The following is a 26,795-nucleotide window of genomic DNA, read 5'->3' as shown; positions in this document are numbered from 1 at the left end:
CCTGCAAAATCTGATTTGTAGATCTAGTATGGGGCAGGAATCTTCATGTTATCAAACATTCCAGATTACTCCAAGGCATAATTTATAGCTACAAAGATGGGTTATCTGTGTCTCTTTCAAAAATGACATTGTGTCTCAGAAAGGGAGATACAAAAGGGAGTTTTAACAGCAAAATTCTTTAATGTGCTCATAATATTAATTTGTCAGCAAGGCTTTTTAGAGGAAAAAAGCCTCTAAAAGAAAAAAAAAAACATGCATGTCTTATGGTAGAAGCTGTCTCTATCTCTCTCTCTCTATTCTTGTAGAAGTTTATCTGAAATGAGCATTTAAAAAAAGGTGAGAACGTTTTCATTCTGCTGCCTTATAGACAAGGTATAATGGCATTTTAAAAATCTCTTGTTTAGGTTCTCATGCACACATGTATAGTAAAACACTCACCTCTCCCTTTGTTAGTCCTGGTAACATATTCTATTTGTTATTTCACTATAAATGTGCAGATTTAGAAGTACAAAATAAGTTTATTTTCTCCTGTCTCTTTGTGTTAGTCCCTTTAGGCTAGTTTCCAGCTGACTTGCCTTTTGCAATACAGACCAAGAACCATTCCTAATCAGGAGAGGTTTCTGTAACCTTCCTTTTCCCACTGCAAAGCTTTCTCTATCTCTGTGAGTTTCTTCCATATTTTCTATCTATATTATCAAGAAGCTAAGCAGAGCATATAGGTAAGAAAGAATCAGGACATGGCAGCCTTCAGTGCAGTAATAATGAAAGTCACAGCTTTGAAAACTGCCTGAGAAGCAGAACCAGGCAGTTTATGGGTGTATGTCCTAGTTCTCTTAAACACCAAATGCAGTTCTTGACAAGAAACCATATTGTATTTCCAATAATAATGTGGTTATTGGCCAAAAGAGCAACATAGATGGGTTTTCAATGAATATTAACAGTTGGTCGATACCTTGAAATAACAAAGGATGGACAGAAGTGAGCTAGGCCTGCACCATCATTTTTGCCCTAGGAGGCTGAGCAGCTGGGGAAGAACTGTGTCATTGTTATGATTAGGAAAGCAACGCTGGTTAGACAAAACAAAGAAAACAGGAAAGACTTCTTTCCATATTGGTGCCATGGCAGCCACCCAGCTCTTGCCTGGCTCCTCCCCGGAGATTATCCGGAAGAGACAGACAAGGACAAAGTAAGAAGGCTAAATCAACCACTGAAGGGACCTAAAGGAGAGAAATCAAAAGACAGTTGATATCTAGGGCCTTGTGAAGATTCTAAAATGGGAAACAAGTGGTAACGAACTCCAACATGTAGGAAAAGACCATTCCAGCCAGCTTTCCACTGCAAGTAAGACCATGTAGGGGAAAATACAGAGAGGAAGGCAGCTCACGTTCCAACCCTACAGTTTCATGTGCTTCTGGGCAAATTGCATAATTTTTCTGAGCTGGAGCCTCCTCATTCATTGACTGAGAAGTTTCCATTCTACTTATCTCCTAGGTGATTAGATGGTATCTTGTATATGAAAACATTCTAGGATCCAAAGAACCAAATAAATGTTAGTTGCTTATTTTCTCTCTCCTATCTGTTGAGAAAAAGATTTAGGGTGGGAAGCAGTCTCTGGGTTGTATATGGATGATACATAGATGAGCATGGGAATAATTTTAATGACTACCTCTATGGGGAAAGATACTCTGCTTTCTAATCAAAGAAAGAAACTTAGTGAGTAAGGACTTGGAAAGTTGTGATTTGACTGCCATGCTAATGTCTACAGAAGTGTGAGAGCTTTTTTTTTTTTTTTTTTTGCTGTTTTGTTGTAGTGCAGTGGCATGACCTCGGCTCTCTGCAACCTCCACCTCCCAGGTTCAAGCAGTTCTCCTGCCCAAGTCTCCTGATTAGCAAGGATTACAGGCATGTGCCAACACACCCAGCTAATTTTTGTATTTTTAGTAGAGATGGAGTTTCACCATGTTGGCCAGGCTGGTCTCAAACTCCTGACCTCGTGATCCACCCACCTCAGCCTCCCAAAGTGCTGGGATTACAAGCATGAACCACTGCACCCAGCCCCGTTAGTGACTTTAAAATATTTGTCATGATACTAAATTATTCCTTTTTATATATCCCAAATGGGTGAAACTCCTCAAGACCAACAGTGGCGTGAGTGGTTGCCCTGTACATTTCTCCCAGTTAGGCGTTCAGTTCAAATGCCTCCAGGAGTTTAAACCAGATTTGAAGGATCTGGTTTAACTATGTTATGGAGTTACAGCACGGGTTGTTCTACAATAAGTACTTGTTGAGTGGAACTGAATTTCAGTTTAGCTCACCCTAGCTAATTGGATCTGATTAGGTAAGGACAAATTCTGTAGCAGACCAGTTTTTTCCATGTGTGGGCCTTGGCCTACCTTTATACAGAATCCACCTGCAGAAAAAGCATAAAGATTACTGTCCCTGGGCAGTAATCCCTCACTTTGGGAGGCTGAGGCAGGCGGATCACGAGGTCAGAAGTTCGAGACCAGCCTGGCCAACATAAAAATTAGCTAGGCGTGGTGGTGCACGCCTATAATCCCAGCTACGGGAGGTGGAGGCAACAGAATTGTTTGAACCCAGGAGACGGAGGTTGCAGTGAGCTGACATCATGCCACTGCACTCCAGCCTGAATGACAAAGCAAGACTCCTTCTCAAAAAAGGAAAAAAAAAAAAAGATGAAGAAGATTAGTGTCCCTGACTGAACCCCAGATAGTCCATCACCTCAAAGTCCACACTTCCCCCCCAGGGTCTTCAACATAACTCTCATCAGCATCAGCCCCCATCCCACTTACCTTTCTCTCAGCACTCACTCAATAAAGACAGTATCAGGGCTTTTGCTCGTACTCTCCCTTCTCTACTGAACCCTTTCTTCCTGCTCCATTCTCCATCCTTTGGGTCATTTACCTCCCACAAACACAAGTTCTGAGTTGAAGGCCCTTCTCCCTTTCTCATGAATATTTCCATTTTCAGAGCAACCTAACAAGGATGTCCGCCTCTGGACATTTATGTCTAATGCTTACCATTACTTTTATAGTGGAAATGTTAGGACAGGTAGAGATTTTGGCATATCTCAAATCATGGGAAGAAGCTATTTTCTCAGTTGTTGATTTCAGAGAAGGCTCTACTCGTGTGGGACTAGAAACCAGGTCTCCTAACTCATAATCCAATTATCTTCCCAGCTCATCTGCTGATTCTTGGATCAGACTGAGGCTTAAGTCTGACTCAGTCTGATTTTTCCTTGCATTAAAACCACATTTAAAACAAACAAACAAACAAGAAAAAAAACTTCCGATTGGGTTATCTAAACTCCATAACCATTTCTGATGTTTATAGCTGGGTATCAAATAATTTAAATGGCATTTTGAGCTTTAAACACTTTCTGTAAATATCAGTACTAAAAATGTCTTGACATCACAGAACTAAGTAACAATTATTTTAGTGTTATTTTTGTTTTTATATTTTATACTGTGTTTGATCTTTGTAAAGTCAACAAAATTCAGGATCTGAGGTCTAGGTCACTGAAGAGATTGCATCAGCATCAACATCTACCCTTTGGTAGGCCCCATCGAGGGAGAAATTCACAAGGAGCCCAGACGTGTTTACTTTGCTGTTATCCAGCACTGCAAACAAGCAACTGGGTTCTGTGATGTCCTTTTACGGCCTAATGTTTAAATATTGCCAGTGACACCGGTCCAGTTTTAGCCTAATTGTGCCTTTAGCTTTGTTACTAAGATGCATTGTTTTGCATTCTAGTACAGTACTTTCATATCTAAAATGAAATAGAAAATGAGGGGAAAATATTTAACCATGGTCAGGTCCTGTGCCACAATCGAGTAAATATTCTGTGTGCTTCCAAACATCATTTGCATACTTACCATTTTATAATTAACATGTTTTGAAACGGAGATCATAATCAGTAACAAACCTAAAAGATCAAAGTTCTTCTTTCAGTCTTTTTAGTCAGATTTTGATTTGGGAACCCGAGGAAAATACGATCCCCATGATTTGCTCTCGAAATCATGTAGCATATCAGGCAGATAACCAGTCATTTAGCTTCAGTTATCTGTCCTAACTACATTATATGCAAAACAAACAAACAAACAAAAAATCATATCTACTGTGTAAATTCAGATCTCACTACTGGAGATTCATTCTTCCTATTATCAGCTGAATTATCTGTCAAATCTCCAAGCAAGCAAGCCTCGTATCAAGATGGCTAAGAAGTTTTATATTCACTAGTTGGGAACTTTGATCTGTGGCTCTAATTGGAAGAGACATTTTTAAGATTACCCAAGCTCCAAAGGTCATTTTGGTGTACAGAGCAAGGAATGATTACCACATGGCAGAATTTTTTTAAAGAGATAACTGTTGTTGGGACTTCAGTGTAAGGGATGCTGTCTACATCAAAAGATTGTATTCCTGTGCCTGCTTTTTTCTTTACTTTTAGAGTTCTACTGTTTTACAATGGATCGATGGACCTAAGATTCAAATGCTTTATCTTTTGATAGAGTTTGTACTGCAATTGCATATGGAGCTATGGCCATCGGAGAAACGCTTGTTTTGGCTCCTGAATATTCCAAAGCCAAATCGGGGGCTGCACATCTGTTTGCCTTGTTGGAAAAGAAACCAACTATAGACAGCCACAGCCAAGAAGGGAAAAAGCCAGTAAGCACAACTATGATCTTAAATGTCCAAATACAGATGGCAACAGTAGGAACTGGGGGCTGCTAAAGATGGGAGGGAGGGAGGGAGGGGGCAGGGGCTGCAAAAGTAGCCATTGGGTACTATGCTCAGTACCTGTGTGACAAGATCATTCATACCCCAAACCTCAGCATTATGCAATATACCCAGATAACAAACCTGCACATGTACCCCCTGGATCTGAAATAACAGTTGAAAAAATAAAATGAAAATATAAATGAAAAAAATAAAAAACAAATGTCCACTTATTAAATGAAGGCATTCTTTGGAAAACTCTGCAAAAGATAATGTCATAGTAACATAAAGAGTTATAAGTTTGTATAAAATAATTTTATGGCTGCAAATGGGGAAAAGAAGTCTTGTCTTAATCAAATTTTTACCTCTACTACTAAAATGTATATTTCATATTTTAAAATATAGGCTTTTAATTTATATGCCTGATGCTATGAGAATGTTCTTGGAAAAAAACGTTGATTCTTATACTGAATTCTATTTAGAAACAAAAGTTTTGATCTTGGAAGGAGATTCTTATTAAGGTTTATTTGTTTTTTTTTTCTCTGATAATACATGAAAAGTAAATAATATTCTGCTGCTTCAGACACCATTTTTCATGGGAAATATATTTATAAACATAAAGGGGGAAAAAGGAAAGCATACCTATTAAATTGACACACACAAACAAATTTAGCCTCAAACTCTAAAAGACTGTGAATATTAAAAGAGAAATAATAGGTAAGGTATATAGTTTCAAAATAAGTCTCTCAATAATAGTCTTATACATTAAATATATATTCAATTTTAGGACATTTCTAGACATTTTGATTTTTTAAATAAAAATAGTCATTAGCTATATACTTAAATGTTTTTAATTTATAATTATTTCCCTCCGGAATTTTAATAGTAGATATATATGTATGATAGCTTAAAATAATACAGCATTACTAGAGCTACACAATTATTAAGAAGAGTGCCTGTTAGTGACAGAAATAAGAATATCTGGAAATGCTCAAAATAGAATGCTTCAAAGATACGTCACAGTCCAAATAAGATTTTGTTCTTGTCTGTTGGAAAGTCAAGGATGTAAGAAGCTATTTTTTTAATTTAAGATTTATATGTATAACAGTATTGCTACTCTTATTTCTTTCTGCAGATTATAATAGAGGAATTGAGTATCTCACTGATCTATGTCCTTACAGAACCATAGGCATGGCATAGACTATGGAAGTGTTTCTTACAAAGGCTATAAAATTAATGTATCTAATCTTTATTTAATTTAGTATGTAAATGTTTCTGAATATCCCTCTATGCTTTTAAAAATTAAAATCTGGGCAGGGCATATTTTAATTTACAATTAAAAATAGTAAGAATAAATATATTAAAGTTTAGAAGTTTTCTAGAATACCTCTACGAGCTGTTATACAAAATATATACTAGAGCATACACAAAACTAATTGAATTCCTCGTGTTTCCAGACAGAGTCTGGCTCTGTTGCCCAGGCTGGAGAGGCTGGAATGCAGTGGCGTGATCTCGGCTCACTGCAAGCTCCGCCTCCCGGGTTCACGCCATTCTCCTGCTTCAGCTTCCAGAGTAGCTGGGACTACAGGCGCCCGCCACCACGCCCGGCTAATTTTTTGTATTTTTAGTAGAGATGGGGTTTCACCATATTAGCCAGGATGGTCTCGATCTCCTGACCTCGTGATCCGCCCTCCTCGGCCTCCCAAAGTGCTGGGATTACAGGCGTGAGCCACCACACCTGGCCGTATTCTGGTGTTTTAAAACCTTTTTTATACAAATGCAGAGAAAGAAGTACACCAAAAAAATTTTTTAAAATAAATAAAACAAAAAGAAACTGTTTATGCAAATAATATTCACAGGTTGTAGGGGGCAAATGGAAAATACTGACTAAGCTAAAATAAACTACTACTACACTACTCTTAAATTTTGGCAAATATCTTTCCAGATTTTTTTTTCTATTTCCAGATCTCTTAACCACATCTTAACATCGAATTCCTTTAACGATAAAATAATATCATCAATTTTTTTTTTTTGATGCTCCTCACCCCTACCTGCCCTTGCTTCTTACCTATATATGATGGGCTCAGAATGGGTCGAACATGACTAGTAAACCTGACCGTAAGGATGTGTTTTAAAGTCCAGCCATCACTACCACCACACACACACGAACACACACACACACACAAATCCACTTACTCGTTAGTTGTTTAACAACAAAAATTAATAAGACTTAAAATGCAATTGAGACGAACACAAAGATCAAAAGAACTTAAAATCTTATGAACCAAATATATAAAGGGAAAGTTAATCATTTAGTGATAGTTCTGGAAAGCCTTTTTTAAACATCCTGGGTGTAGATGAGTATCGGTTTAGAAATCATTAACCAGTAAAGAGATTGATGCATAGAGAGAAAACTAAACATTTAGGCAACTGTCACTGCCAAATAATGGTCAATTGAAAATAGAGATAGGGCCAGGCGTGGTGGCTCACGCCTATAATCCCAGCACTTTGGGAGGCTGAGGTGGGCAGATTGCTTGAGTCCAGGAGTTTGGAACCAGCCTGGGCAACATAGTGAAACCCCATCTCTACTAAAAACACAAAAATTGGCTGGGTATGGTGGCACATGCTGATGGTCCCACCTACTCAGGAGGCCCAGGTGGGAGGATGGCTTGAGCCTGGGAAGTGGAGGTTAAAGTGAGCCGAGATCACACCACTGCCTTCCAACCTGGGTGACAGAGCTAGATCTTGTCTCAAATAAAATAAAATTAAAATTAAAATTAAATAAAATAAGAAAGATAAATCAGAATTCAAAACATACTATACCTTCACTATAAAACATGGCCCAATTTACAAAAATTACACTTATATATATAGTTTATGAGAACCCCAGCTTTTCTGAATTAAGTAATAAAGGTTTGTAAAGCACAAACCAAATTAAAAAGAAAAAATGTATTACTCAGATAAGCTGGTCAAACAACTAACTGCGGAATGGAACTGTCTGTGCAGCAAAGCTGAAGGAAGCAAGTGGTTTTTAGAAATTCAGTGAAGTCAGTAGTGAAGATAACAAGAAACACAGACACAAAAAAATATAAACAAAAGTGACAGAAGGCCGGGCGCAGTGGCTCACGCCTGTAATCCCAGCACTTTGGGAGGCCAATGTGGGCAGATTCACGAGGTCAGGAGATCGAGACCATCCTGTCTAACACGGTGGAACCCTGTGTCTACTAAAAATACAAAAAATTAGCCAGGTGTGGTGGCGGGCACCTGTAGTCCCAGGAGAATGGCATGAATCCTGGAGGCGGAGCTTGCAGTGAGCCGAGATCGGACCACTGCACTCCAGCCTGGGCAACAGAGTGAGACTCCGTCTCAAAAAAAAAAAAAAAAGTAACAGAAACCCACTTGCAGTCAACAGCTCTACAGAGATGCATACATGTTTAGAATTAAAAGGGCAATGGAAACATGCACAATTTTCAAAAAGCACTTAGTCAGTATGCTACAGTGTGTTACAACCTTCCCAAGTCACTCTTCTCAACTCTGTCAACTTCCTTTCACAGGACACATGTGAAGGGAATTTAGAGTTTCGAGAAGTCTCTTTCTTCTATCCATGTCGCCCAGATGTTTTCATCCTCCGCGGCTTATCCCTCAGTATTGAGCAAGGAAAGACAGTAGCTTTTGTGGGAAGCAGCGGTTGTGGGAAAAGCACTTCTCTTCAACTTCTGCAGAGGTTTTATGACCCCGTGCAAGGACAAGTGGTAAGACTGAATTGAAACACACCTAATCTGGGGGTTAGCAGTCTTATTCTTAAACATTCACTAGGGCTTAAGCATCCCCACTGGTTTGGGTGGGGCAAACAATGCAGAAGTTAAAAAGAAAAAAAATCTCTATCTCAACCTTTAACTAAGAGGACAAGCAAACCATCACAAAAATGATGGTTAGGACTTTGAAGTGAAGTACAAAGGTCCAAAGATTCTTCAGCAATTCTGGCAGCGGAAAGGTTGATCTTAGCCGTGGAATTACTTTAGAACGGGGGTGCTGGAGGTCAGGTGTAATGTTCACATCGTGGCTCCATATTCTGTTCTGGTTTAAGACAGAGAGAACACTGTCCTCCACCTCCTTAGTTCAGGCTTCTGCTTTCCCACCACTCATCCCCACCTCCCAACCGTTGAAACCTTACGCATGGTTAAGGCTTATTGGAATCAGCTCCATGAAGTCATGCCTCTAATATCTAAAATAATGTAATCTCTCCATCCTTTGAACCTAAGGATTGTTTTTGTTACCTGGCACTTGTCTTACTATACCTTATATTGTGGTTTTTCCATTATCTTGTCCTCCCGCCACTACCCACCACCACATCAGCACACCCACACTAAGCTTCCTGTCCTGCCTCCTGCCCCTACAAAAAAGTTCCCAAAACTCAGACTGCCACGTTAGTCCTCCTTCTCCTGCAATGTACAGTCTTTCGCCCTTACAGATTCTCAGTGAGTGTTTGCAAAACAGAGTTTAGGGACTCAAGGGAGTCCTAAAGGGCGCCCTTGAACTAGGCAACACTCATCTATTCACACATAGCATAGCACACTCCCTCCTCTGAACCTTCCACAGTTAGAATATACCAGAGTCTATGCCATCAATCAGGTCGTTGATGCCCTGGCCCCTGCCTCCCACTCCAAGCTCCTCTGTTATCACTCCCCACCTCATCATGCACTGTGCTTTTCCTGTTTTTTGGGGGGGTTTTTTTGTGCGTTTCTTGTTTTGTTTTGTTTTTTTGAGACAGAGTCTCGCTCTGTGGCCCAGGATGGAGTGCAGTGGCACCATCTCAGCTCACTACAACCCCCGCTTCTAGACTTCATGTGATTCTCATGCCTCAGCCTCCTGAGTAGTAGCTGAGATATATGGCGTGCACCACCATGCCCAGTTAATTTTTGTATTTTTTTGTAGAAACGGGGTTTCGCCATGTTAACCAGGCTGGTCTTCAACTCCCAGGCTCAAGTGATCTGCCCACCTCAGCCTCCCAAAGTCTCCTCATGTTTTTTAAACACACCTATGAACCTTTTTTTTAGCTATTGCCCTGCCCAGAATGTCCCCTTTGCAGGCTCCTTCTCACTGTTCAGGTCTTAGTCTGAACATCCTTTCCTTAAGGCCTTCTTGGACAACCCCCTTCTCATGCCTCTCCATACCCTCCCCACTGCCTCAGTCACTCTACCCTGTTACCAGGAGAGGTACTTTCCTCTCCTGAGTTTATTGAGTCATTTGTTCATGTGTTTATTGCATCCTTCTCTGCTAAAATATAAGCTACAAAAGGGAAAGAGCTTTCTCTTATTGACCACTATTTGCCTGGTACTGGAAGAGTCCCCCTCACGTAGTGAGCATGCTCATCAAATATGAGTTGAGTGTTGTTATCTATTTATGTGAATAAACATGGCTGTGTGCAAAATGACACAGCTTTACATGTGGAGTACTCTGTCATCTCCACATACTTTTCACAGGGTTTTCTGAAAGTCAGGTCCTGTTACAGTGGAGGGGGCAGTAATGAGTTATATGCTGTTTGCTTCTATACAACATATGATTTATGAGCCTTCCTTGGGTAACCTTATACTTTGAAATAGCTTGAATTCCTATCCTTCTTGTTATGATTTGTGTGTGTTTGAATACAGTGAACTGTAACATGATACAGTTGTGTGATCTTCACACACCATTCTCCATTCTGCTTTTGGCAGCTGTTTGATGGTGTGGACGCAAAAGAATTGAATGTACAGTGGCTCCGTTCCCAAATAGCAATCGTATCTCAAGAGCCTGTGCTCTTCAACTGCAGCATCGCTGAGAACATTGCCTATGGTGACAACAGCCGTGTGGTGCCATTAGATGAGATCAAAGAAGCAGCAAATGCAGCAAATATCCATTCTTTTATTGAAGGTCTCCCTGAGGTAAGAAAATTTCTGAAATCTTGAATTACAAAGCTGCCAAGTAAGCCTAAGAAGCTATTGGGCCTACGCAGTTGTTTTTATGTGTTCCTTGGATTATACAATTTATTTATTGCCAGAATCTAAAGTTAGATGTAAAACATGAAGTCAGATGTGAAAAACCAAGTTTGAGATTTTTGTGTGACTATTTTCCCAAGACTAAAATGTGTTAATATTCACTGGATTAATTTTCACATTTTGTTATTTGCCTTCTGTCCATCTACGCTGTGGCTGGTCCACACTATGACCTGCCCCACCACTGCAGCAGCCTCTGCATCTGCCTTCCAGTCTTGTTCCTCTATCATTTTTCTTCCTCACAGCAATCAGAGGGATCTTTTAAAAACCAATTAGATCCTAATCCTTACGACTGCCTCATGGCTCCCCTGTGCACTCAGAATAAAGCCCAGACACCCCATGGGCAGCGGCTGCTGAAGCCTCTGTGATCTGGCCCCACTGTTTCCCCAGCAACAACCTCACCACACAGTCACTTTGCTGCAGCGAGCTGGTCTCTCCTGTCTCATGAACACGCCAACTTGCTCCCCACCTTAGGACATTTACATTTGCTGTTGCTCCAGCCTAGACCTCCCTTAGGTTGACTTTTGGCATAGTAATGCCTTAACTTTCTTTCTTTCCTTTTTTTTTTTTTGACGGAGTTTCACTCTTGTTGCCCAGGCTAGAGTTCCATGGCGCAATCTAGGCTCACTCGGCTCCACCTCCCAGGTTCAAGCGATTCTCCTGCCTCAGCCTTCCAAGTAGCTGGGATTACAGGCATGTGTCACCACGCCTGGCTAATTTTTTGTGTTTTTAGTAGAGATGGGGTTTCTCCATGTTGGACAGGCTGGTCTCGAACTCCCAACCTCACGTGATCCACCCGCCTCGGCCTCCCAAAGTGCTGGGATTACAGGCGTGAGCCATCGCGCCCAGGAAGAAGTGGCTTAACTCTCAAGCCCTTTCAAATGTTACCTTTGCAGAGGCTTTCCCTAAACATCCTATTTTTAAAAGTCCCCACCAGTCCTATCCCCTATCACTTTGTCTTCAGGGCATGTATCACAGTCTGAAAATTACCCTGAGTACTTAGTTATTTGTTTAGTGTTTCCCCTCCACACTAGAGTATAAGATCCTTGTCTGCCATTTTTATCACCTTGATGTCTATATTGGCTGTGACAATTGGCACAAAGTCTCAGAAAAGTCAAAAATCTTGGCTAACTGTAGAGAAGCCTTAGGTAGTGCAAGCATTGATACAAATCCAAAAACAATGCACAGAGAGGGATAATTATAACTTCAAGTGTTTATAATATCTGAGTGTTTGCAACACACACACACATACATGCAAACACACACAAAATAAATAAAATAAAAAGAGATACTTTCATGTAGAGGCAAATTTTTACATGTGATTTTTATAAACTAAGTTTCTATCTCACTTTGAAGGGAGATAGTTAAGTTTAACAACCAATAGATCAAACAACTAATAATCTAGAGCCCTGTTCTTTGGTGGAGGCCAGTAGTCACCATACTCTGTTTTATACTCCTTCCCTCACCAGCTCCTCTCTATACTACATGGTGCCTACATCTAGAAACAGACCATTAATGCAATTTCCCTTACTCTGGTAAGAGTTTGCAGCACTAAATATATTGGAAGGATTCACTTTTTTTTAATAAATACAGTGACACTGTGAATGTCTTTCAGTGGCAACTTCCTTTTTAACCATGACACTGCATTGTTAATTTGTGGTCAGATTATTATCTGCGTAATCTCGATAATTTGTTTTATGTTTTGTGAAATGCTGCCCAATTGATATTTGTACTATTTAACTTTTATTCTTTTGTTTGCTTTGAGACAAGGTCTCACTCTGTCACCCAGGCTGGAGTGCAGTGATGTGTTCTTGGTTCACTGCAGCCTCGACCTCCCAGGCTCACCTGAGTCTCCCTGGGATCACAGGCACATGCCACCACGCCTGGCCAATTTTTGTATTTTTTGTAGAGATGGGGTTTCATCATGTTGCTTAGGCTGGACTCAGGCTCCTGGGTTCAAGCAATTTCACCCACCTCGGCCTCCCAAAGTTCTGGAATTACAGGCATAAGCCACCACACCTGGCCTAACTTTTATTCTTAAATTGTTTATTGTCTTCTATTCTTTTTATTGTACCAGTTCTCACATTCACTCAAAACTACATGCTGCAAAGATCCATTGTGCAAACTTTTTACAACAGGCTTTGAAAACTAAGATGTTATTTCCTTTAACTTTTTTTTAAAAGAGTAGCTTATTTTTCAGTATTTTAAATTTTAACTTTAATTTACCTTCATGTCTTTGTTCCCCCAAAAACATGTAGAACCATAAGGAAACCTGATACCAAAATAAAATTGTTTAAAAAAATCAAATCAGATAATTCCTAGAAAAACTACATATTACTAAATGGCTTCAGTTAGTACCCTGGATAGAACAAGGCTGCCCTCTTATGCTCAGTTGGCTGGGAAAAAGGAAGAGAGGAAGCCAGCCACTCATTCCCCAGCACTTCTGGGAACCAAGAACTGCGCTGATGAAAATTCGCTTGGTGGCAAAACGATGTGAGGATATAATATAGTCCTTTATTTATATTTATCCCACTTAGAATAAATAATCAAATACATCTGCACAAAATTCATGTATTTGATTACCAGTTGCTTCCCCAGATCCTTCTGGGGGTGTTAAATAATATATTATCTATTAAATATAGTTAATATATCGCATATGTATAATATGTAGAATTTTTTCTTCTAAGGTTGAAAAAAAATCAGAATTATTAAATATATATAACTCTAAGGGTTTCGGTAAGGAAGTGTGGATCTGTGTAACAGCTCAAACCAGAAGGGTGCAGAGCAAGCAGTCAACTTAGAACATGCTGAGAGTAATATAATGCATCTACCACATATCTCATAGAAATATCCCACAGGCATTTGGAAATACAGGCCTGGGGCATAGGAGAGAAGTGGAAGCAACACCACCTTGATCTCAGGGATCCTCTGAGACACACACCAGGTATGATTCTCTCTTAATCTTCACAATATCACCCAGTGGCAGCTCCCAGTCAAGCCACATCCTTAAGTAGGACTTTGACCTCTGGAACCACCCTGAAAATCCAACCCAGTGCCTTCGGGGATTCTCCAGAATGCAGTTGCTTTAGGATTCGACTCTGGTGTTCCCCTAGGACGCAACTGACTTTTAGCTCCAGGCTCATATTAAGGAGCCATTACCCCTTGAGTTTCTCATAAAAGAGGTGATTTTGGGGCACTCACCATCCCAGTGATTGCCAGAAAATGGATTCAGATGTTTGGCTAAAGAGAAACTCTGTGGTTCTTTGTTTAAAAAAAAAAACAAAAAAACAAAAAAACAAAAAAACAAATAAAAAACCTTCAGTTTAAATATATGCAAATGTTTTTAGGTAGCTATTGAGACAATGTGTATATCTACATTTGTAATCTGTTCTGCTTAACAGTGGGCAAAACATCTGAATTTAGTTTTCATCCAATATGTTCTTTAAACTTACACTCTCCTACAATCCAGAGAAGGCCAAAAACTGCAAAGTGATTCCTAAAGTAGTTTTGAATCTTCTTCAGCTGCCCTAGAAGAATTCACGTACAGTTTAAGCGAGGCTGCAGAAAGGGCTACGAGCTCATTATCATTCCCACCTCCCTTCCCAATGTTTAGTTTAAGATTTAAATGACAAGTTGATGGGTGCTGACGAGTTGGTGGGTGCAGCACACCAACATGGCACAGGTATACATATGTAACAAACCTGCACGTTATGCACATGTACCCTAGAACTTAAAGTATAATAAAAAAAAAAAAATTGAATCCCCTCATTTAAATATGAGCTTTGCAGCGTTTGGAAATGAATAGCAGACACAGTTTTACCTGTGGTTCCAAATTTAACAAAATGCATTTTGGGAGGAAGGGGCCCAAGCCCTGCTAGTAGTCCCAGATAAATCACAGAGAAAACAGTGAAAGTCTGTGTTCTTTGTAGAGCATTCACTTCAGAGAAGATATTTTTACTGGGCTTTAGTAATTCAGACACCTGTTGTTTGCTATAAAACATGCACCTATGCATGTTACATTGAAAAGTAAGCTTTGAGATGATGTAGACACATTTTGTTATAAGGTTATACTACAGGTTCGCGACACCCACTCTGTCCAAAATGCACTTCCTGATGCAGTCAGATGTGGAGAGAAAGGCAATTCCCTCAAGCTTCTCTAGGTTACCAACACAAAATGAACAGCTAGGAATCACATGCTGCATGTGAAATGCTGCTACAGATTACTCTTTCCCGCTCTACCCTTGGACCAGCTTTCTCAATGGAGCTAATCCATCTACACATTCTTGTCTAGGTACCAAGGATTTATGCTTCTTACAAAAGTGCCAAGGGCCACTAGAAAGCAATGTGAAGCCTTGAAAGGAAGCAAAGTCAATGGGACAATCTAAAAAGCAGGCAAGAACCTGCTTACCCCAACTGTACTGACCAATTGTGATTCAGAGGACCATGATGGTTCCAATATTTGTGTGAAATTTTCTTTACCCTTCCATGAAGGGAAACACTGGAGAAATTGGGTTATTAGTAAGTAGTGGAACTATGAAACACTGTGAAGTGCTAAATGTCACCATTACTACGTAGTGGCCTGAAAAGGTGAATAGACTGTTTCAAGATGCCAACCTGGCTGGGCGTGGTGGCTCACGCCTGTAATCTCAACACTTTGGAAGGCCAAGGCAGGTGGATCACGAGATCAGGAGTTCAAGACCAGCCTGGCCAACAAGGTGAAACCCCGTCTCTACTAAAAATACAAAAATTAGCCAGGCGTGGTGGTGGGCACCTGTAATCCCAACTACTTGGGAGGCTGAGGCAGAGAATCGCTTGAACCCGGGAGGTGGAGGTTGTAGTGAGCCGAGACTGCGCCACTGCACTCTAGACTGGGTGACAGAGCAAGACTCTGTCTCAAAAAACAAAAAAGATGCCAACCTAACTCATTCCCAGAAAGATGCATGTACCACTGAGACTCCCATCCCAGCATCTGTAACGAGGTGCCCACAGAGGCTTAGCAAGAGCCACAGTGATGAAACCTCATAATTTCCTGTTGTTTTACTACTGTGAATCATTTTAACCTGAAAATAGTAGGTAATATAACTTAATGGAAAAGTATTTGTGTTTACTATGAACTTGTTTCTTGCTGATAACTTTTTTCTTATGCTTTAATTTGAAAAATTTCTTTGTGGAAGCATAATGGCAGAGGTCTGCTGTCTGTGATCAGATTGGATATGTAAATGAGATGGTAGTGTTTACTGCGGCTTTAGCATTTATTTGCAACAAAGCCCAAGAATAGATTTCAACATTTGTTGGGACACAAATTTTCAAGAGTAGTAAAATTTGAAATATTTAGATGGTTCTCGCCCACAGTTGCCATGCTAATTTAAATAACCAAGACTTGCTTTCTTAATTGCATCCTCCTACAATAGAAATACAACACACAAGTTGGACTGAAAGGAACACAGCTTTCTGGCGGCCAGAAACAAAGACTAGCTATTGCAAGGGCTCTTCTCCAGAAACCCAAAATTTTATTGTTGGATGAGGCCACTTCAGCCCTCGATAATGAGAGTGAGAAGGTAACATCATTTTCTTTAATCTCAGAATATAATACCAAATATAAGCATCCAATAACATGGAAGAAACCAAGGTAAGTTTGGAAAAACAAAGGCCTGGAAAAAATTGTAGTTCTAAGGTCACCAGTTCCCAGTAAGGCTTTGGGCCTTTACAGAAAGGTCAGTAGGTGGTGGGGAGGTGGCAGAGAGTTGAGACAGAGGGAATCTCATGTTCCAGAAAGGTTTTCTCACTCAAATTTGTCTCATTATCAAAAGTGGACCAATTTTTGAAATGTTTTTTCATTCAAGGAAAGAGCCCAAGAAAAATAACTTTTCAATTTTATTATTATTCCAGTGATGCCAAACAAACTAATAAGGTAATTTGTATGGGTAAAAGAGTAATCTACACTGCAGTATCAGAGCCTGAGAGTTATTCTACCTTCGACAGACTCAGCCTAGTTTGAGCAGGAAACAAGGAGGCAAAGGGACACATGAGAATATACTTGCACAGCAAGCTTCTCCGGCTGTTTGATTTTGCTATGTCCTTTATCCCCTAGGAGTTTCTTGCACATGTAGGCACTTATTTAGTAAATGAACATTGGTTAAATGAATGATAATCATTAACATTTATAGAGTATGCATTACATGCTATTATGTCAGTCTTCACAACAACATGACAAATGAGCTTCTTGTATTAGCATGCCCATTTTACAGATTAGCACACTAAGGCTTAGAAAGATTAAGTAACTTCTCTAAATTTTTTTTTTTTTTTTTTTTAAGACGGAGTCTCGCTCTGTCGCCCAGGCTGGAGTGCAGTGGCCAGATCTCAGCTCACTGCAAGCTCCGCCTCCCGCGTTTACACCATTCTCCTGCCCCAGCCTCCCGAGTAGCCGGGACTACAGGCGCCCGCCACCGCGCCCGGCTAGTTTTTTTGTATTTTTTAGTAGAGACGGGGTTTCACCATGTTAGCCAGGATGGTCTGGATCTCCTGACCTTGTGATCCGCCCGTCTCGGCCTCCCAAAGTGCAGGGATTACAGGCTTGAGCCACCGCGCCCGGCCAACTTCTCTAAATTCTAATGGAGGGTGTCTGACCTAAGAGCCCAGGCAGTTAATCCACCCATGATTGCTACTTGTAGATGATTATTATTCTTGATTCCCAAAGTGACAGTGTGTTATGAAAAATAAACAACGACTAACTTTTGGGATCAGACATATCTGGGCTGTAATCCTCACTTCATCAGTTACTAGCAGTATGACCTTGGCCTAACCTCAGTTCAGTTATCAGAAAAATAAAAATACTCTCATTTTATGAGGTTATTGAAAGAATTTAAATGAGATGTCCATATTGGGAACATTTTATACATTCAACAAATATGGGTTTTCACCCTCCACTCCCACTTTCTCTATATAGCATCATAACCTCACTCTTGGCTGAAATCCTATGCTAACAGGATAGTTCTACAGCTAAATCCTACCAAAAACAAAACAAAATATATGAGAGAAAATTAGGGAAATAAATTAGACAATTCTACTTAGGTATACTGCTTAGAAATACTCCTTTCTGATTTTGAGTTTAGAACTACTCAAAGAAATAATAGTAGAAATTTGGGTAGTATTAGAACTACACAAAGAAATTGTAGTAGAAATACTACTATAATTCTACTTAGAAATACTACTTCCTCACTGTAAGTTTAGAACCACTAACATATAAACAACTATTTCATTTTTATTCATTCTCACAAATGCTTTTCCAGCTGAAAGTCTTACATAATGTATCTGTAATTAATCTTTCTTTTTTTTTTTTTTTGGATATGGAGTTTCACTCATGTCACCTAGGCTGGAGTGCAATGGCACACTCTTGGCTCACAGCAACCTCCACCTCCCAGGCTCAAGCAATTCTCCTGCCTCAGCCTCCCGAGTAGCTGGGATTACAGGTGCCCACCATCACACCTGGCTAATGTTGTATTTTTGGTAGAGATGGGATTTCTCCATGTTGATCAGGCTGGTCTCGAACTCCTGACCTCAGGTTATCTGCCTGCCTTGGCCTCCCAAAGTGCTGGGATTACAGGCGTGAGCCACCGTGCCCAGCTGTAGTTAATCTTTCTAGATTTCTATTGAGTAGGGTGAATATTTTACAAGTAGGGCAGTTCCTTTGGGGACAAGCAAATAAAGCAAAGAATGTTATTAGATTACCTTAATTGATTTAACTTAGGTAAGGTTACTAACATCTAACTTAAACTGGTGATCACAGGTCTTTCTCTTTTCCAGGTGGTTCAGCATGCCCTTGATAAAGCCAAGACGGGAAGGACATGCCTAGTGGTCACTCACAGACTTTCTGCAATTCAGAACGCAGATTTGATAGTGGTTCTGCACAATGGAAAGATAAAGGAACAAGGAACTCATCAAGAGCTCCTGAGAAATCGAGACATATACTTTAAATTAGTAAATGCACAGTCAGTGCAGTGATGCTGTTGAGGTAGCACATATTTTGATGTTTGTGTAACGCAAAGAAGGAGTACTTAGTAATTACTTGGCAAGCTTTGATCTCTTTTATTGCATATATCAATACCTAGAATCATGCTACTCAAGTACATACATGTTCTGTTCACACACCATCTGCCCTTCAGACTTAAAAAGAAGCAAAAATTTGCTTATTTCATGTAAGTGAAGTAGTGCTTATATCCTTCACTTTATAAATATATTCTAGCACATTTGCTTGTAAAGCAATTTTCTACAAAGTGAATTTATTTCCCATCAACTTCTGCTATAAAATCAGAAATATGTTTCCAGGGGGAATATTATCCAGTTAACCATGTTGAAGGTTTTATCAAAGGGAGGGTAAGATAGAGTGGGGCCTGTGGCATTGCAGGGAGTGTCTTTAACTTGGAATTTTGTTTTGCAACATATATTACAGTACTTTTGCTAGTCCCTTTTCTCCAGACCATATGGATTTTTCTCATAATATGTCTCTCAATATTTCTCTCAATAAGTATTCACTATTTCTCAAAATTTTATTCTATTTTGTTGTTGTTGTTGTTGTGCAGGGAATAGAAAGGATTATGATGTAAAATTTCTGGGAGGATTAGGTAGCTATCTCCTAATTCACCAGTAAGTGAAGTGCCTCACATGAGCCATCCCAAAGATTCATTATTCCAAACTTTGGGTTTGGCAGAATAAATCACAGGCCTGCCTGTTCCTGAACACTTACTTACTTAAAATAAGAGCTACTTTTGGGCCAGGTGCAGTGGCTCACGCCTGTAATCCCAGAATTTTGGGAGGCCGAGGAGGGCGGATCACTTGAAGTCAGGAGTTCAAGACCAGCCTGGCCAACATGGTGAAACCCTATCTCTAGTAAAAATACAAAAATTAGCCAATCTTGGTGGCAGGCACCTGTAATCCCAGCTACGTGTAAGGCTAAGGCAGGAGAATTGTTTGAACCTAGGAGGCAGAGGTTGCAGTGAGCCGAGAAAGTACCACTGCACTCCAGCCTGGGCAACAGAGCAAGATTCCATCTCAAAAAATAATAATAACAAAGATAAGTGTTGCTTTTATTGTGGGTGAAAATGTTTAAATGTCTTTCTCTATAATAAAATAATTTGCTTAAATTTTATATGTACTTTATCATATATAATGTGTAAATGATTTTAAAGTTCTGTGTAAATAACAATATTGGTAAAATGAGTTACCTTTTCAACTTACTTAAATATGTAATGTCACCTGGTGATTTATCTTTATTCTTCAGTGTATTTTCTTCCATTTACACATTTAGCTAGCCTCTCTGAAGTATACTCTACCAATAATTGAAATCTTATTTAAAAAATTTAAACCATTTATATATTATGCCACTTTCTTTAAAATGCAAAATGAAAATAAGATTGGGGACTTGAGAATCAGATGCATTGTTTAGACGCATCGGCACTGACTGCCACGTGGTTATTTTGCTATGCATGAATATAGAGCTCTTGGTAGTTTCTTTTCTCAGAGTAGGGTAGACAAGAGGAAAAGAGAAATATAGTATGGACATGCTCAGAACCTCATAGCAGGAGCACCTCAGGTTCCAATTCTGTAATTCCTCCTAGAGGGGCAAAGACAGTACCTGAGGCCGGGCGCGGTGGCTCAAGCCTGTAATCCCAGCACTTTGGGAGGCCGAGACGGGCGGATCACGAGGTCAGGAGATCGAGACCATCCTGGCTAACACGGTGAAACCCCGTCTCTACTAAAAAATACAAAAAACTAGCCAGGCGAAGTGGCGGGCGCCTGTAGTCCCAGCTACTTGGGAGGCTGAGGCAGGAGAATGGCGTGAACCCGGGAGGCGGAGCTTGCAGTGAGCTGAGATCCGGCCACTGCACTCCAGCCTGGGCGACAGAGCATGACTCCGTCTCAAAAAAAAAAAAAAGACAGTACCTGAAATGTCTGCTTACCCCTTGAACCTATCAACATCTGTCCCATGCCTACAGATATCAGTAAAACACATTCCTTTCTAATGTGTAACCCTGCTAGTTTTTATTTCCATTTTATTTCTAATGAGTTTAAAGAAAGCTTCACAGGCAGAATTCTCATCAATAAAGCTACTGCCTGCACTAGACCAAGCAACCATGCTGAGAATTGGGGTCCCAGAGAGTTTATAAGGATTTGTAAGGCTATCAGCTGGTGAAGGCAGAAAGTAGGTAGAGATCAACTACTTTTTAGGGGTTGCCACAATTTAAAGGTTTATTTCTATTTCAGACGGAGTTTCGCTCTTGTTGCCCAGGCTGGAGTGCAACAGCGCTATCTCGGCTCACCACAACCTCTGCCTCCCAGGTTCAAGTGATTCTCCTGCCTCAGCCTCCTGAGTAGCTGGGATTACAAGCATGCAACACCAGGCCCAGCTAATTTTGTATTTTTAGTAGAGACAGAGTTTCTCCATGTTGGTCAGGCTGGTCTCAAACTCCCGACCTCAGGTGATCTGCTCGCCTTGGCCTCCCAAAATGCTAGTATTATAGGCATGAGCCACCGTGCCCAGCCAACAATTTAAAGATTTAAAATTGCTATACTGTTCTTAAAGTTGTGTTTAAAATGTATCATTTTCACTAAAACAATAGAACAATAGTTATCAGTTTTATAGGCATGACTTTTTATGACTTTTTAATTCTTGCACTTTTCTTCCTTTCCTTTTTTTTTTTTTTGAGACAGACTCCAGCTCTGTTGCCCAGGCTGAAGTGCAGAGGTGCAATCTCAGTTCACTGCATCCTTGACCTCCCGGGATCAAGAGATCCTCCTACCTCAGCCTCCCAAGTAGCTGGGACTACAGGCCTGCACTACCACACCCAGCTAATTTTTGTTTTTGTTTTTTTAGACACAGGGTTTCAGCATGTTGCTTAGGCTGGTCTCGAACTCCTGGGCTCAAGTGATCCACCCCACCTGGCCCCCAACATACTAGGATTACAGGTGTGAGCCACCTCGCCCTGTGTCTTACACTTTTTTTTTTTTTTTTTTGAGATGGAGTCTCACGCCATTGCCCAGGCTGGAGTGCAGTGACATGATCTCGGCTCACTGCAATCTCCACCTCCTGGGTTCAAGTGATTCTCCTGCCTCAGCCTCCCAAGTAGCTAGAACTACAGGCACATGCCACCATGCCTGGCCAATTTTTGTATTTTTAGTAGAGATGGGGTTTCACTATGTTAGGCTGGTCTCGAACTCCTGACCTCATGATCCACCCACCTCAGCCTCCCAAAGTGCTGGAATTACAGGCGTGAACCACCAGGTCTGGCCCCTACACTTTTCTTAAAGCAAGGTATTCTGTAGCCAAAAAATAAGCTAAATTAGGCCAGGTGTGGTGGCTCACTCCTGTAATCCCATCACTTTGGGAATCCGAGGTGGGTGAATCACTTGAGGCCATGAGTTTGAGACCAGACTGGCCAAAATGGTGAAACCCTGTCTCTGCTAAACATACAAAAATTAGTGGGGTGTGGTGATGCCTGCCTATAGTCCCAGCTACTCAGGAGGCTGAGGCAGGAGAATCGTTTGAACCTGGGAATCAGAGGTTGCAGTGAGCAGAGATGGTGCACTGCACTCCAGCCTGGGTGACAGAGGGAGATTCTATCACCCCTACTTCCCACCCCCATTCCCAGCCCAAAAAAAAGCTAAATTAGGAATTGATATTTTTATCTAAACAAACAAAGTGGTACTTTAGCAAATGTATTTATTTATTTTTATAATTTTAACTTTCATTTTAGATTCGTGGGTACATGTGGAGGTTCCTTTTACATGGGTATATTGCATGATGCTGAGGTTTGGCATATAATTGATCCCATCACCCAGGTAGTGAGCACAGTACCCAATAAATAGTTTTTCAGCCTTTGGCCCCCTTGCTCCGCACTCTAGTAGTCCTTGGTGTCTATTGTTGCCATCTTTACATCCATACTTCAGCAGATGTAAATGTAAGTTTTACATGTTAAATCACTCATTAAATCTTTTATAAATTAATTATTAAATAATACCTTAGGTGTATAGCTTACAAGTTGGTATTTACAAAAGGGCTTTAAGCAATGAATGCCAGATTATTCAGGGCATGAAATCAGTGAATATAAGACATGTAGTCTTCTTATAGTGCCTTGGATATGGTAGATACTCAATAAATACTAGGTGACTCCATTTGAAAAGTCAAAAATCATAGCAGGTATGCATTACTGATACTAAAATGAGCACACATTTACTGAAAAGATGACCTGGAGGGCTTCAGTTGTTTTGCCTCAACAATCGTGTATTAGAATCTCCTCGACATGGGTATTATCAGTCATGGGTGACACCTTCGATAGTTTACTTCTAGGCTAGGCTCGTTCAAGTCCATACAAACTTTTTCTTTCCATTCAGATGGCAATTTTAATTTTAGTTAAACACATTTTTAATTTTATTTTAATTAATTTTAGCCTTTTATCATAGTTTATGAATTGGTTTGATTTATTTAATTTTGAAATAATTTGGTATTTGAGCGTACATTGCCTGATTTCTTTTAGAACATTGTGAGTCTAATTTCCCTCAAGGCTTTTGTCTAGATTGAGGCATATTCCCTAGTTCAAGGACTTCTGGTCTAAGGCAAACACTGATTTCTGCCAGTCATGACTCATAGCCTACTCCTTATTTGGATTGACCTCAATCCAAACTGTCTGAGCATCCTTGTCCTTTGCTTCTCCTCTACCTCTGGGCTTGGATATAGTTATAAAACAAGAGACTAGAAGAAAGAATGAAACACCAGTTTAAAACAATATAACAAGGCCAGATGCAGTGGCTCACAACTGTAATCTCAGAACTTTGGGAGGCCAAGGTGGGTGGATCACCCAAAGTCAGGAATTCAAGACCAGCCTTACCAATGTGGTGAAACCCCGTCTCTACTAAAAATACAAAAATCAGCCGGGCATGATGGTGTGTGCCTATAATCCCAGCTACTCAGGAGGCTGAGGCAGGAGAATCACTTGAACCCGGGAGGCAGAGGTTGCAGTGAGCCGAGATTGTGCCATTGCACTCCAGCCTGGGTATCGCAGTAAGACTCTACCTCAAAAAAAAAAAAAAAAACACCCGGCCTAGAAAATCCTAAATACAATGAAGGCAGCTGTCCAGAGAGATCAAGATCTGTCAGAGTCATCTGTAAATATCAGTGTGTTACAGCAGGGGTCCCCAACCCCCAGACCATGGACCAGTACTAATCCGTGACCTGTTGGGAACCGGGCTGCACAGCAGGAGGTGAGCAGTGGGTAGGCAAGTGAAGCTTCAGTATTTACAGCTGCAGCCATTCTCCATGGCTGGCATTACTGCCTAAGCTCTGCCTCCTGTTAGATCAGTGGTGGCATTAGATTCTCAAAAGAGCGTGAACCCAATTGTGAACTGCACATGTGGGAGATCTGGGTTGCATGCTTCTTATGAGAATCTAATGCCTGATGATCTGTCACTGTCTCCCATTATCCCCAGATGGGACCACCTAGTTGCAGGAAAACAAGCTCAGGGCTCCCACTGATACTACATTATGGCGATTTGTATAATTATTTTATTATATGCTACAATGTAACTATAATAGAAATAAAGTACTCAATAAATGTAAAAATGCACTTGAATCATCCCAAAACCACTGCCCCCCTTCCCGGGTCCATGGAGAAACTGTCTTCCAGGAAACTGGTCCCTAGTGCCAAAAAGGTTGGGGACTGCTGTTACAGTAGCTCTCAGCCATCAAATCTTATCCTTTAAACTGCCCTTCCTTTGTAAGAGGGATGGCTGCTCAGTGAGTCTTAAAATAATTGAAACACCAATGAGGATACCAGTGGAATAAAAACAATTTAACAAGGATAAGGTATGACACAGATGTCAGTGAAAAGAAACAAAATAACATCACACCTGTTTTAAAACTAACCCAGCCAACCTATTTTATATATTACCACTCCTTAAAACAAGTTATGGTATGTTCTCATGCTAAATCAACTTAGGTCATAGCTAATAAACTGATTTGCAGCCTACTCAATGTGTCAGTTTCATAGCATGCAGAGTATATCATAGCGTTACATATGACCTACTCTATGAAAATATTTCCTAGGTTAGTGTCAACTTATGTATTCATTGCTTTGGTTCTGAGCTCTTATTCCAAGAGCGTTTGTGAAGTGGAATCATAAATTGATAGGAAATAGTCCAGAGAGGAAACTGGGAAGATTGGAAATGGAGGAATGAGAGTAGAGGGTTTGGGGTATACAGTAGCTTTTAAGCCTTGATTAATTTCTCTGCTATTTGTAATAATTACCACAAAATTTAAAGCTCATTTAAAAACCATAATTATAAAAAATGCATGGATCAACCAAATGTCTATAAATAGTACAAGTCTATAAATAGTACCCCAACTTGCCCCCTTTTAGCAAAACCACACTGATGAAGCCTGTATTACCTTCCTAATGCTGCTGTAACAAATTATCACAAACATAATGATGAAAGAATATAAATTTATTATCTTACAGCTCTGGAGGTCAAAAGTTTAAAATCAGTCTTTTTGGGGTAAAATCAAAGGTGTCCTTCTTTCCACAGTCTCTGGAGAATAATCTGTTCGTTGTTCTTTTTCCTAGTTCCAGAAGCTTCTAGATATTCTGCATTCCTTGGACCTCTGCTTCCTTCACCAAACCTCCAACTTTCTCTGCCTCTGCCCCTCCTCTTACTCTTATAAGGACCCTTGTGATCACACTGGGCCCTCATGTATATTCCAATATAATTTTCCCATCTCAAGATTCTTAAACTTAATCATATCTGCAAAGTCCCTTTTGCCATGTAATGTCCCATGTTCACAGATTCCAGGAAAGAGGATGCAGACATTTGCAGAAGGCTATTAGCCTTCCACAAAGCCTATCTATTTGAATTTTTATTCCATGGAGAAGGCAAGCCAAATTTTGCACAGCTTTGCATTGAGTAAAAGTTCAATCCAATGTCATCATTATACACAGAAAGAGCAAAAACTCACATATCTGGCCTTCAAGTCCTGTGCTTTTTCCCATTGCAACATGCTTCTCCTACACTGATGCTGGGTCAGGACTTGGAGGACTTGGAAGGTGTTTGTCTTTCTCTCTTCACTTGTGCTACTTTATTTATTTATTTATTTATTTATTTGAGACGAACTTTTGGTTTGTCACCCAGGCTGGAGTGCAGTGGCGTGATCTTGGCTCCCTGCAACCTCCACCTCCCAGGTTCAATCAATTCTCCTGCCTCAGCCTCCTGAGAAGCTGGGATTACAGGTGCCCGCCACCACATCCAGCTAATTTTTGTATTTTTAGTAGAGATGGGATTTCGCCACATTGGCCAGGCTGGTCTCGAATCCCTGACCTCACGTGATCCGCCTGCCTTGGCCTCCCGAAGTGCAGGGATTATGGGTGGGAGCCCCTACACCTGGCACTAAATTCTACAGTCTTAACATCATTATTCTTTCTACTAAATAATTTTATTTGCCAGCAAGTTAAAATGGCATCGTTAATACTGTAAGTATATGAGCTTTCACACACTACTGAGCCAGTACACTTTTGAATTTTCCTAAAACTATTTCAGACTACTGCTTCTAATGATGACCTATTTTTTTTTTAATGAAATGTTTCATATGGCATGTCACTGTCGGTACATTACCTCATTTAGTCCTCACATTGACTCTATAATGGTAGATATTATTAATACTATCTATTTTTAAAGAAAACAAAAGCTTAAGGAAATTAAGTAACTTGTTGAGAGTCAGAATCTGATTCAGAACCTTTTCTTTCTGACACCAGAGCCTAGAGTCTTGACTGTGGCACCAAGGTCTTCTGTCCACAATTTATTCAGGCAAGATAGCTGATGCAGTCATGGCTCACAGAGTGCAGTGGGTCAATGTGAGGGTCAAACCAAAATTTTGGCAGCAGCTGCATGGTCTAATTAACTTAACCAGGCACACCCAGAAAATACTCTTTATATACACATCACTAAAACAAGATTGAACTCAGCTCAAGGTAGATCTGTTTTTCCTTT

General features: G+C 40.3%; 1 protein-coding gene across 1 annotated transcript in view; it reads left to right on the top strand.

Moving 5' to 3' along the window:
- ABCB5 (ATP binding cassette subfamily B member 5) overlaps positions 1-18,767 on the top strand; it is a 126,290-nt gene extending 107,523 nt beyond the window's left edge. Inside the window, exons 23-27 of the mRNA XM_015133897.3 lie at positions 4,527-4,683; positions 8,289-8,486; positions 10,449-10,655; positions 16,178-16,324; positions 18,570-18,767. Coding sequence (XP_014989383.2) covers positions 4,527-4,683; positions 8,289-8,486; positions 10,449-10,655; positions 16,178-16,324; positions 18,570-18,767 — 907 coding nt within the window. The remainder of the gene's footprint in view (positions 1-4,526; positions 4,684-8,288; positions 8,487-10,448; positions 10,656-16,177; positions 16,325-18,569) is intronic.
- The last annotated feature ends 8,028 nt before the right edge of the window (positions 18,768-26,795 follow it).

Source organism: Macaca mulatta, chromosome 3, assembly GCF_049350105.2.
Source record: "Macaca mulatta isolate MMU2019108-1 chromosome 3, T2T-MMU8v2.0, whole genome shotgun sequence".
Taxonomy (NCBI): Eukaryota; Metazoa; Chordata; class Mammalia; order Primates; family Cercopithecidae; genus Macaca; species Macaca mulatta.
This window is presented reverse-complemented; position numbering and strand designations above follow the sequence as displayed.